The following is a 13,253-nucleotide window of genomic DNA, read 5'->3' on the forward strand; positions in this document are numbered from 1 at the left end:
GGAAGGGGGCTGGGGCGCAGACCCTGAGCCACACCCGTGACTGAGAGGTCGCTCATGGAGCCCCACCTGGCTGTGGGGGCTTGGCTCTGCACCTGTCACAGGAGTTGGCAGGGGTATCTAGAGGGAGGAGAAAACATTCTGGCTGCAGAAACATCCACAATGACCTTTAAAGAACAGCTTGGGCTTAACGAGGCAGGTGAGCAAATCCCTGCCCCGAGCAGCAGGCAGAGACAGGAGTCACAGCAGGGGACAGACAGATTTATTATGTTTCTGGGAGCAGCGCCATTACATGTTGCTGGGGATAAGGTCACCCCCTGCAGCCAGAGCACAGAGATGGGCTGGGATGGTTATTCAAAGTGATGGGAACAAGAAGCTGCAGCCAAACCCCCGGGATCTGCTGCCAGTGTGGGGCTCCATGGGTTGCTGCAGCATTCGTGCAGCCAGCATCTGCCACAGCCACTTCCAAAACATCTTTCCAGCAACATTCTCAAGGGCCAGGGCCTGGCACGGGAGTCAGTGCAGCCTCTTGGCTCCCACCAGGGAAGGAAGGGCTTAAGACAAGAATAAATACAGCTTTCAAAGTCACCCTGACACCCCACCCACTGCTGCACAGCCTGGTGAAGGCGTTTACAGAAGATCTGTCAGCTGGAATCCAGCAAAGGAGCAGAGGCATCTGAAGGGTTAACACTGACTCGTTCGTATCCTGATCTCCTCCACCAGGCTCTCCCTTCGAACACTGACCTACACAGGGGAGAAAAATTCCTTCAATACAACTCCAGCAGCTTGACATGTCACCAGTCGTGGCCCTGTGTCTCAGGAGGTCACACCAAGGTGTCCCCAGTCTCTACAGGGACTGAATGGGCTGCAGCAGCCACAGAGTTGAACCTGTAAGAGCAGGTCCACACCAGCAACCCCAATAAACCCTCTCCTGCATCATGATTGTAAGAATGCTGCTCTTCCCACACTTTCCTATTGGCTCCTAAGTTACTGATCCATGCAGTGATCTTAGCCAGTGACCCAGGCACTGATTCCAGTGCTGCCTGTTTTGGGAATCTGTCCTGAGGTAACAGGCACAGAGCAGCCCTGCAGTTCAGGGCTAACCAAGTTCTGTTCAGTCTCACTCATTCCAAGAGCACCTGCATGCTCAAAGCTCCTGAACTGAACAGTTCAAGGAGGCCACATGATAGGAAACTCCCCAGAGCTGGACACAACAGCACTTCATGACTCCAGGAAGCTGCATGGGGCAAGGAACTGGAATATGGGGTGCTACAGAACTTGCTGGAAACACCACTGGGTCTGCAGGGTTGGGCTGCAGGGTCACATAACCAACCCCACCGTGCCACAGGCCGTACCTCCTCCCTGGTTGCCACGATCCGCAGCTTGACGACTCCATCTTTGAGCTCCTGCTCCCCCACAATGGCAACGAGAGGGATGCCTGTCTCCTCACAGTACTGCAGCTGATTCAGCAGCTTGGGGTTCTTCTTGTACAGCATCTCTGCCTGGGAGAAAGCCAGAGCACAAACCATCAGACTGAGATGTTTCACTGGAGCCCTTCAAGCAGGCACTGCTGGGCCAGTCTGGTGAGTGTGAGGCTGTGTGGTGGGGACAGGATGGACTCCTGGAGAAGGCTGGGCACCAGTCTCAACAAGGCCTTGCAGTTACAGGGCTAACCAAGTCCTGCTGCCCAGCCCTGATGTGGGACACTGAGAAGAGGAAGGCTTCATTGAGGAAGGCAGTGTCTGCTCCCACCTGCTCCCTGTAACTCCTTCCCACAGCAATGCCAGACCTGCTCCATTCCCAGGCAGAGTGAACCAGGCAGCTCTTGGCTTTGCCATCAGCCAGTCATACCTTGATTCCAGCATCCCACAGTTCAGAGATGAGCCTCAGTCGCTCTTCAAGGAGCTTCTTTTGGGCAGAGGCCACCAGCACCTGTGTCTCTGTTGTCCTGATCTTTTCCTCAGAGGCCTGGAGAGGGGACAAGACCCAGAAGATGCCACAGACACACCAAGACACCTGAGATTCTATGAGCAGGATGGGTCACCACTCAGCTCCATCAATCTAGCAGTGAAAAGGGCTGGGCTCAGAGGGATCAACAGCCTTAACTCAGTGTCAGAGAGATCCCACAGATCCCATCCTAGAGCAGAATCAATTGTCCATGGTGCGTGCTTAACACAGCCTCCCTCATGTTTCTCCACATCCAAGGGCCTCCTAAATATCTGCTCCAAGCAGCTCAGGAGCAACAGACTCAGGAGAAGGTGGACACAGGCAGCTGCCTGCTCTTCAGCTGAGGGTGAAACTATGGGTTAAACAGCAGCAGGCTGAATGCTCCACCAGCCCCTGTGGCAGATGTTGGATACTCCATGTGGCATTTCCCTGCTGCCTTGCTGAAGGGAGAAACCTTTAAAAGGTCACCTGCAAAGGAACAAACCTGGCCAGGACTGGAGGTGGTGGGGGAGGAATTCAGTTTCTATTTAGAAATTCCAGTTGTGTCTGGCTGCCAAGAGAGAATGAACACCAGGCTTCTGGGGGAGGGGATATGAAGCCCAGTTTGGGAGCTTACAAAGACCTATTTAACACCCATTGATTGGAATGGAGAACAGTACAACTTTGAGGACAGGGATGAGGAAAAATCTATCTGGGAAACCCCTAGAGGCACTGCTGTTCCTGCCCTGGAACATGTGGTACCTGTCTGGTCTCTGTAGTGCCACAGGCAGGACAAATAGATGTGTGACGCTGGTGCCTCACCAAGGAGGATGTGGGCTCATGTGGATGCCTAATGCAGTGGGGAACACTAAGGTACCTGCCCCTGCTGAGGATTAAAATGCTCCCAGCAGCTGCAGCTGGAGAAGCCATGTCTGGGGGCTGGGGGAAGAAGGGTCTTGTTTTCAGTGGAAGCCCCAGATACACCCATCAGGCCAGAGAGAACTGGAGGTGATATCTTGCTTCTGACTCCTGGTGCAGACCACAGCAGAGGCCTGGCTGGCCTCTCCAAAGGCTGGGGCAAGGAACACTCACTTCAGCATCTGCTGGAGTGGGGGATTAACCATGCTTAGCTCAGCACCAAAGGCACCCACCTCCAGTCTCTGCTCCAGGATGGAGAAGATGCGCTCGATGCCGATGCTGACCCCCACGCAGGGCACCTTGCGGCCCTTGGCATCAAACATGCCCACCAGCCCGTCATAGCGGCCGCCTCCGGCCACGCTGCCCACGCTGAGCGGCTCCTCCAGGTGCTCGTGGTCCTGCTGCAGCAGCACGGCCTCAAAGATCATCCCCGTGTAATAGTCCAGGCCCCGCGCCAGGCTCAGGTCGAAGGAGATCTGCGGGGCACAAGGGCGGCCCCGTCACCGCCCGCTCGGGGCCCGGCGGGGCAGCTCCCCCTCCTGCCCCACAGCTCCTCACCTTCCCCATGATGCCAAACAGGGTCAGGTACTCAAACAGCAGCTTCATGTCCCCCAGCCCTTCCTTGGCCACCTTGTTCTGGGACAGCTTTGGGTCCTGGAGAAGCTGCTCGATCAGGTCCAGCCCACCTGTGGGGAGCAGCCGTGCCTCAGCTGTGCCAGGGCAGCAGCACCGGGCACAGTGCCCCCAGCCAGCTGGGGCTGTGCCCTGCACCTTCCATCCCCAGCCCTGAACAGGGCCAAGGGCAGCACCCTGTGGTGCTCACTCACCGTGGAGCTGCACATACTCCCCGATGTGATCGGCAGCCTCGGGAGAGAGCCCCTTCTCTCCCACCATCTCACTCCTCACTTCTTCCCATGGCACCTGTGAGGGGAGAGAAGGACATCAGCCACTGCACCAGGGACATGGGCTCTCCTCTGCATGGCAGAATCCCACCATCATGGTTAGAAGGTGCACGAGAGAAGCAGGAGCTCTCAGAGCACAGTCATGTGTGCATAACTCCATTTCTTGTACCTCTGCACAGCCTGTCTGTATCTCAACCCTATAAAAATACCTATAGTTTGATTTCTGACCAGAATCAAATATCAGCACTGTATAACCACCAAGTCTGAGACCCATCTTGCTGCTTTGGTTCCCTGGTTAGGTACTTAGTCATAAACACCACTCAGGAAAGTGTTGCTGGTCATGGAATCACCTGGAAAGATGTGAGGTATTGCTTGGGTAATGGAAAAAACCCAATGGAAGCATAATATGCTGCCATCTTCCCACTGACCACGAGTCAGAGAAGCAGCATCTTGATCTCATCCAGCTTCCCTGAGATAAATCACAAGGAAATGATCCCATCAGAAAGAAGCCCAGTGCTCCCTTCCCACTGCTTTTCCACACATACACATCCCCAAACTCCAAACTTTGGTCATGCCTCTGCAATGGATCTCTGCTAACAGGGTTGTGAGTGAGACCCCCTCCAGTTGCCTTTCATTTGACCACCTGACGAGTCCTCCACAGGAAGAAGCAGTTCACCCTTCAACAAAGAACCATGACCACATGTGATGACACACAAGCTGCTGTTTTTAACATGCCCTAGCCTAATTTGGTGCAGGTTTTCAGGAGCCTGGTTCATAAGCACCAACACCTTGAGCAGGTGAAAATTTGGATATTGAACCTCCTATGTGAAGAGCATTTTTCCCCTCCCACCTTTCTTTTTATCAGGACCTCAGGGGATAGTGGATAACAAAACAGAGGATCCACTCTTCCTATGTGAATGCCGTGCCCTGCATGTATCCCCTCCAGGGAAAGGTGGGAACAACTCAAAGCTTATCAGCATTTTGCAGCCAATTCTCATGGACCATGGCTCATTCACTGAGACTCCAGCAGCAGCAGATGCAGCCTGGGGCTCCAGCCCATACCTTATCCAGCTTGTCCACACTGGAGCAGATGGTTCGGAATTTGCTGTCCGGGACCCCACACACTGCAAACATCCCATCAAGGATGCGCCGGTCGTTGACCTGGGGAAAGGGAGAACATCAGGAATTATGAACTCAAGCAGATGCTTCAGCCTTGTCCTGCTTCACTCTCCTGTAGTTTTAAGCATGGAAAAGAATATAGGAGATGTATGTGAAGGGGTTCTTTTGCTATTTGTAATTTTTGTTTCCCATTCTTGGGGAGCTGAGCTTCCCAGAGCAGAGCAAAGAGCACAACTGACATCTACCAAGCCTGGGCAGAGCCATCACATTTTCTTCTAGAGCCACAGACACCTCCACTCAACAGAGAAAAAAAACCATCAGGGCCTATGAGTCCCCTCATGTGGACATGTAAAAACAGCTCAGGAACAGACCACAGCCAAGGAGATGAATTCAGAGTATTACTTTATACTGTCAGCCTAAAAGAAAAGGGACATCTGGTTATATTAAATCCTCAATGAGGATTTATTTTTTTAATGATAGTATAGTGAATTCTATAGCTTAATTATGCTCTGTAAGAGCACATAGTTAAGGCCAAAGACTCAGCTGCATTCAATATTTCCATGGGTAGCGAGAATGTCTACAATTAGTTAGGAACAAAGAAACTGCACAGGAATTTGGAATCCTCCAGCATCAAAATGAACCAAAAAGTGCCTTGTGGGACACAAAAATAACCACAGCAGGTTATTCTGTTGCTCCCCACTGCAGGAGTGTCTGCACCCTCAAAGGCACCACTGCCCAAACCCAGCTCCTTTATCTCACCCCAGACAGGTGCAAGGGGAAGTACCTGGCCCCTGCTCCATGGGGCTGCAACAGGAACACAACATCCAGCCTGCAGTGCCCAGGAATGGCCCAGCTCCAGGTCCCTCACAGATCCCACTGTCTCCTGTGCATCCAGTACTCCTACCCATTGCTCTACTGCACCTGTGCACCCTTCCCATCCTGCCTCACCTACACACTGAGCACCATCTGCTGCCATCCCAAGGGAACAGAGGTGTCTGGAAGCAAACAGCAAGCTCAGCCTACAGCAGGGCACAACTCTTGCTCTAGAAAAATGCTTCAGCTCCAAAAAGGACTTGGTGGAAAGGCAAGAGTCTGCAGGCAACACCACACACACTGAGCAGATACCCCTGATGCGATAAGGGCAGGAATCCTGGACCAGAGCCTGTTTTACTGCAGGCAGTGAATGTTACAATCACCTGCTTAGATAGCTATTAGGAATAAATATTTTATTATAGAGGTGGTGAGGCCCTGGCACAGGTTGTCCAGAGAAGCTGTGACTGCCCCACTCCAGCAAGTGCTCAGGACCAGGCTGGAAAGGGCTTAGAGCAACCTGGGATAGTGGAAGGTAATGGAACTGGAATATATTTAAGGTCCCTTCCAACCCAGACCATTGTATCACTTAGCTGGCTGCTGAAATTTTGTAAGGTACCATGGTTAATTCTGGAGAGAACACTGTCAGCTGCAGCCTCAGGAAAACTCCTGTAATTCCCAGCTCAAAGCAAATCCAAGTGGAGGTCCAATCTTCAGCACAAGGGGAAGCTTCCAGGCAGAGAGGAGGGACAAACTTCTGGGTGAGGCCTTAGAGTGGGAGCAAGTGCTACCTTGTAAAAGCACAGAACAATGACCACTGCTTCCTAGCATGGCATAGAGACCCCAGCCAGTCTCACCTTGATGACAAAGTCCCCGAGCTGCAGGTCACTGAGGATCTCGTGCACGATCTTCAGGCACTCGGCGTCGGGAATCATGGGGTCAAACTGCCCGGCAATGTCAAAGTCCTGGGGGCACAGGAAAAGGCAGTGAGCAATTCAGCACCACAGCATGGCTGCAGAAACACCTTCAGCTGCTGGGAACAGCAGCTTGTGTACAAACCCCTAGAGCACTGGGATGTGAGGGAGCACTATCCCTTACAGTCAATCCAGAAGGGACAGGACATGGGTTAGGACCTCTACCATGGCAGGCAGCAGTGCTCTCATGTCCACTGCATTTCAAAGAGTTTGTACACTGCAGCTGCTGTGTGATACTCTGAAACAAGAGATCTTCAAAAAACAACAAAAAGGAGGAGCAGCAGTAAATAAATAGAATAAAGGAACTAGAAAAAAGAGGAACCAGAAAGAAGAGGGAAAATTACTTCTAATTTGCTATGACCTAAATGCCAAATGTTTCACCTTGATTCTTAGGATGCTTTTTTAATACACATGCCAACCAAGTTAATGATTAGGGAAAGCAAGAGAAGCAAAACCAGAGTTTCAACTGCTAAGACAGAAAAAGCAATCAGGAACCCTCTGGTCTCCACCAGAGATCACCACATGAACTAACACATAGAACAACCAAAGCCCAACATCAAGAAGCTTTAATAGGCTGGGATCCCATGATTTGAAACAACATCAATGTTCAGAGAGAAATGAAACACAGAAGCAACAAGAGAGCCCATCTTCAATTCCTGTTTAGGAACCCCCAAATGCAAAGTCTTCTGTGAGATTTTGGGTTCAAGAATAATTTTCATTATGTGGATATATTTCAAGAGGGTTTCAGCAAGCTCTCAAAATAAACTGGGGCATTGAAGGAAGAGATGGGATCACACAGTTAATTCCTGATCAGCTGAGTGCAATAAGGGCTGATGCAATCCTTGAGAAAGTTGGGTGAGGAAGTACAGGAAGCGTACAGGAAGTCAGGAAAGTGCTGATATCACTGTAAATGGCACAGATAAAATGTCACTGAAAAAAAAAAAGCCAAAACAGGGGCTGGTGAATTATATTGAAGAAAAGCTGCAGGAAAAGGTCCTAGGCTTAGAAAAGAATGAAAGCATATCCAAGGAGAGAAGGTAACAGAGGTAACACAGCTTGATTTATATGGTCTAAGGAGGGGAAGATTTCTCTAAACATTTCCCAAATGTTTACCTGGGAAAGGGGAAGAATACATATCAAGGGATGATAGCTAGTATTTTTAGAGCTGAACTCTTTAAACTAGAGGAAGGAAACAATCAGATACAAATAAATTTAGCCTGGATATTAGAAGACCATTTCTAGCTATCCTAGGAGTGAGATCTTGGAGTAGATGAGACAGGAGGCAATGGCCCCAAGTCATCTGGAAACAGGAATCACCAAGCCAAAGCTGGAAGGTATTCCCAGGGGTTGTATAATGAAATAGGGATATTCTCAAACAAAATAAATTGTTTGCAATATGAGTCCCTGGGGATTGTGTCAGTAGAGCAGAGCAAAGCTGTTCCTTAGGGCTACCCTGAGAGAGGAACAAAGGAAATTGTTTTGTTACTTGTTCTGTTATTTGGCCTCTGGGTTTTCCCTTCCTTTGAAGTTAAAACTGACTAAACATGGAAGGGAAGTACGGTATGTTACTGCCTTGCCTGGTTGGTGTGTCCTGCTAACACACCCAGAGCTGAACTGTTTTCCAGATTTGGGATCAGAAGGAAATTCTTCCCCACCACCCATCCAGCAAGCACCGTGGGATGGAGCAAGGAGCTGCCCTCCCATGCAGTGCAAAGGAGGTGATACCTGGGGGCTCTATGACAAAGTTCCACACCACACCAGCACTGTGTCGCAGCTGTCACACCCACTTTCCCACCCTCCAGGTGTTTTTCACACCCATAAGGACACACTAAGGATCTTTAGTTCTGGGTTCCCACACTGAAGGATCCCACACTGGTGGATCCTTCAGTGTGGGAATCCAGAACATCCCTCTGGCTGTCCTGGACAGCCAAGATCCCTGCCAGGGGGGTCAGAGACCCTGGCACAGAGCCCAAAACACCTGTGGGTTTGATTATGACCCGTGGAGCAAGTTACCAACCTTATATGAAGATCAGCAAGCCACAACAGTTTAGGTAGAATAATAGTGAAGTTATCACAGGGTGGAAAAGTAGATTTTGGGATTTTTGCTATGGGGGTTCAGGAGGCAAGATGGAGGGATCTGGGGATGTCCAGCCTTTCTCCTTCTTCTTCTTGGCCTCCATCTTCTGCTGTCATGTTGGCACTTTTGGATTGGTTTAGAGTAGAAGCTCACTGTCTAACATAAGTGATAGGTATTGGAAAGTAATACCTAAGTAAACATGGTATATGTAAAGTAAACGTGGTATATGTAAAGTACACGTGGTATATGTAGTTTTTAGTATAAAGACATAACACTGCCCCAGGGGCAGGCAGAGTGCCTGGAACTGTCCTGCTGGATGGACCTCAGCAGGGCAGAAAGAAATTTTTTATAGGTAAGACACAATAAACAACCTTGAGACCGAGAACTGAAGATCTCCGACTCATTCTTCGAGTGCTCGGGCTGGGAAAAGAGACTTTTAATAATCTCGGGGTCGCAACGACCCAGAAAGGCCCCGAGACTTCAGAGCTTTCCACAGGCACAGGGAAGGGTAACTCAGCTGTTATTCTGACAGTGCCATGTGCCCACAGGCAGTGCCCAGCCCAGCCTGTCCCAGCAGTGTCCCTGCCCACAGCCACACTCACACACTGGTAGAACTCGCGGTAGCGGCCGCGGGTCATGGCCGGGTTGTCCCTCCTGTAGACCTTGGCAATGTGGTAGCGCTTGATGTTGGTGATCTTGTTCATGGCCAGGTAGCGAGCAAAGGGCACCTGAGACAGAGCTAAGGATGGACACCAGAAGGGACCACCCCCCTGTTATCAGTCACAGGCAGTGCTGGGTCCTCACTGCCTCCCACCCAGCAAAGAACTGATAAGACACAGCTGGATTTATCCCAGCTCCCCAAGGTCTGCACATGCTGCCTCCAAGTGTCCCTTCAGGATTATTCCAGCAGCACCTTGGGCTGGATCTCGGTGTCACTTGGGCTGTGTACTGCAGCAGCCTGCTCTGGGAACCCTGCCTGGAGAAACCCCACTCATACAGATCTTCTGTACTTCCACACACATGGGGCATGAAGCTGTGTCAGGGGAGGGTCAGGCTGGATGTCAGGAAAAGGTTCTTCCCACAGAGGGTTGTTGGGAACAGGCACAGACCCCCCCAAGGAAGTGGTCATGGCACCAGAACTGAGAGAGCTCAAGCAGCATTTGGAAAATGCTCTCAGTGTCCTGTGCAGGGTCAGGAGTTGGACTTAATGATCCTTGGGGTCATTTCCAACTCAGGATACTCCATGATTCTAAGCATTCCTTCACCAAACAGAAGCAATGCAGAGTAAATAACCACTGCACCACTGAACCACACTGCCTGCTCATGCTCTCCTGTCAGTTTGGGGTCCCTCCTCCCCCTCAGGACAGTGCTACCCCAAAAGGAGGGCTGCCAAGGCCCCTCAGCACCAGCTGTGGCAGGATACTGTCAGGTCATAGCGCAGGGACAGCAGCTCTCCTCCCTGATCCTTTAGATCATAGATGAGCTTCGAGTCTTCACCGTATTTCCCTGTCAGTGTCTCCTACAACAAAACAACACATGAACAAACAGCATCTTCAGTGACAGGCATCAGCCCCAGAGCACACAGAAAACAAGGAGAGAAAGGGAGAATGCCTAGGAAGGGAAGGAAACTCAGCTGTCAGCACTCTGAGCTGCTCAGCCAGCCTGCTGTGTCCTCACCCACCTTCAGCTCGAACACCGGCGTGTCGATGACCTCGGCCCCATGGCGCTTGAAGCAGGAGATGATGGCCTTGAAGGCCCTCTCACGGATGGCCATCTCCTTGGGGCCAAAATCCCGGGTGCCCTGGTGGGAGGGAACAACAGAAGCAAAGCACACTTTGGGTTACAGGGATGACACGAGAAGGATGCTGCCATACTGCTAACAAAGCCAGAGAGAGCAGGTCCAGACACCAGATATTGGTAAACATCACTAAAAACGTTGGAAAACATCAGGACACAGCTCAAACAGAGTCTGCCATGGTCTGCAGAGTGAAACCTAAGTCAGGAGTTTCACAGAACAGGAAACAAAGGGGATAAAACAGATCCAGCAGTCAGAGTTCAGTGCTTTTGAGCCTGACAATACAACCAGGACCTGTCCTCAGCTCTGATGCAGACCTGTTAGCCAGTACCCTGCCCAGGGAACCACCCCAAAGGTGGAAACAGAGGACAGACATACTCTGAACCTGTGCAACAACCATCAGCTCTGCAATTTCCAAACACTAAGAAAAATCACCTTTCAAAATGCAACACCTGTGAAATATCTGTCTATATTCACAGGGCCATGCACCCTTTCCATTTCTTTGGTGTCAAGGATCACAGAATTATTTCAATCACCACCTTCATGCTCTCAGTAACAGAAAAATCATTGTTATTAGCTAGACCTCCAACTTCCACTTCATAAAACCTGTTAGGCAGGAGGAAGCACTCCCACACACAGATCACTCAGATGGCCTTCAGCTGCCTTTGACAAGCCTGAGATAGGCTGGAAACACAACTGAGCTGCAAAATCCCCTTCTTCCTACTTTAAAACAGTAAAATACCCTTTCACTTTCCAGGCATCATACCACAATTACATTCAACAAAACATATCACAAAGGAAATGGACCAAGGGACAGTTTTGAGACTTTATAACATTGGGAATAAATTTTTCCCTGTGAGGTTGCCCAGAGAAACTGTGGCTGCCCCATCCCTAGAAGTGTCCCAGGCCAGGCTGGAGGGGCTTGGAGCAACCTGGGGTAGTGCAAGGTGTCCCTGCCATGGCAGGGGGTGGAACAAGATGGACTTTAAGGTCCTTCCAACCCAAAGCACCCCATGTGTCTATGATTTTCTATGTCAGTGGCACCACCATAGCCTGGCTTGTTTGTGAACAGATTCATAACTGCCTCCACAGCACAGCATGGAAGCAGGTGGTCTCTGATCAGCTGCCAGTAATGAAACACTCAGGTCACAAAGTATTTCAGCAGCAATTGCATTATGGACAATATTTTCAGGGGCCTGGAGGCTGAAAAACTACTTCTAAAGGAAGGGTCCTTCCACAAGAGGACACAAATTCCAGCAGCTGGCCAGACCTGTTCAGTAAATGAGCCCCTCAGACCAAGGACAGATATGAGCCCTCTCACACTGAGGGCCCACAATAATTAGGAGGGAATTTCCTGACCACACCAGCGGTGGTTGGAATGTCACAGAAGCACTCAGAAGTCTCTAAGGTGTGAGTATCTGGGCTGAATGCTGTCAGGAAATGTTTTCATTCCTCTCCCCCTTGCTGCTAAAAGTGAAAGTGGAAACAGAAATGTGAACAAAGACAGGTGTGGCCATGCTGGCTCTTGGCTCACAGACGTGTGGGGGTGCTGGCTGTGTGTCTGGGGGAGGACAAGCACACAGAGGGGCACAGGAGAGGGGAGTTACCTTCGGGGTCTTCAGCACAAACTTGTGCTTCCCTTCATCTGTCCCCAGCTGTGCCTTCATCTCGAGCAGCTTTGCCACTTCCTTTGCAATCTGGGGATGGAGAAGGAGGAGCTGGGGATAAGACCAGCCACCAGACCCAGCCCATGCCTTCCCCAGTACCTTCAACCCCAGCACTCCCAGCACACCTGCACTCCACAGCCTCAATACACCCACTGTTCCCAGTTTCTCAGCAACCAGAGGGACATTCCCTGCTCCCACTTCCCATTTCTCATACACGCACCCCTAGCTCAGCAACGCAAACACCCCCACCATTCCCTGACTCCCACGACCTCCATTACCACTCACAGCTATCTCCCCATGCCTATCCCCACCACCACCACCAGCTCCTGCTACACGCACCAGCATCGGCTGTTCAGCATCCTCCTCTCAACCATCCTTCCCTTCAATCCAGCACCGCTATCCCCGCTTCCCACCACGAGTCTCCTCTGCACCCTCAGCCCTTCCATTTCCCAGCGCTGCACTCCCACCCTTCCCAACCCCTCTTTTCCCAATGCCGCCAGCCCTGGCCCGGGAGCCCCCTCACACCGGAGCCCCCCTCACACACCGGGAGCCCCCTCACACACCGGCACTCCCAGTTCTCCCCCCACCCTCAGCCCCGCCGCCCTCTCCCAGCCCAGCACCGGCGCCCGCAGCTCCCTCATGCCCCACTGGCCCATCCCAACACCGCCCCGTTCTCATTCCCCGCCGCTCCCAGCCATACTGCTGCTCCCCCAGCACCCCATTCCCGGAGCACCGAAGCCCCCGCACCTCGTCAGCATCGGCCTTGTCCTGTTTGAGCCTCCGCACGGTCTCCGCCTGGGCCCGCACCGCCGCCTCCTCCGCCATGGCGAGGCCGCGCCCGCCCCGCGCACGCGCAATTCCCGCGCCGCCGCGCACGCGCAGCGCCGCCACCGCGGGGAAAGGAAAGGCGGAGGGCGCGGTTTGGGTTTATTATCGGGGGTTTTGTTTAATGTATAAAAATACAGTGTTCCCACGCGCGCCCCGGCGGTGATGGGACACAGCTTCCTCCAGGGCGCTCCCGCAGCTCCGCGCCCGCCGGCAGCGCCCGGCTGCGGGCTGGGACCGGCA

The 13,253-nt window shown here is 51.9% G+C and overlaps 1 protein-coding gene across 1 annotated transcript; it reads right to left on the reverse strand.

The window, feature by feature from the left end:
• Positions 1 to 237: 237 nt before the first annotated feature.
• LOC128944686 (histidine--tRNA ligase, cytoplasmic) lies at positions 238 to 13,033 on the reverse strand. The gene is made up of 13 exons (XM_054288053.1): positions 12,933 to 13,033; positions 12,126 to 12,215; positions 10,405 to 10,524; positions 10,147 to 10,242; positions 9,326 to 9,451; positions 6,530 to 6,637; positions 4,806 to 4,904; positions 3,669 to 3,762; positions 3,400 to 3,527; positions 3,075 to 3,317; positions 1,849 to 1,965; positions 1,353 to 1,499; positions 238 to 741 (listed from the first exon to the last, which is right to left on the reverse strand). Exons 1-13 carry the CDS (start codon positions 13,008 to 13,010, stop codon positions 682 to 684), a joined length of 1,506 nt encoding a protein of 501 aa, XP_054144028.1. The 5' UTR covers positions 13,011 to 13,033; the 3' UTR covers positions 238 to 681.
• Positions 13,034 to 13,253: the final 220 nt, after the last annotated feature.

The sequence above is a fragment of the Melozone crissalis genome, unplaced genomic scaffold, assembly GCF_028551555.1.
Source record: "Melozone crissalis strain CALT ecotype California unplaced genomic scaffold, PUWL_Pcris_2 ptg000061l_1, whole genome shotgun sequence".
NCBI lineage: Eukaryota > Metazoa > Chordata > Aves > Passeriformes > Passerellidae > Melozone > Melozone crissalis.

Excerpts from the sequence above, each read along its gene's own strand:
- LOC128944686 (XM_054288053.1), bottom strand. The coding sequence starts at position 13,010 with ATGGCGGAGGAGGCGGCGGTGCGGGCCCAGGCGGAGACCGTGCGGAGG. Across the intron at positions 12,216-12,932 it reads ACAAGGCCGATGCTGACGAG|ATTGCAAAGGAAGTGGCAAA; the intron begins GTGCGGGGGCTT and ends CTCCATCCCCAG. Across the intron at positions 1,500-1,848 it reads TGTGGGATGCTGGAATCAAG|GCAGAGATGCTGTACAAGAA; the intron begins GTATGACTGGCT and ends GCTTTCTCCCAG.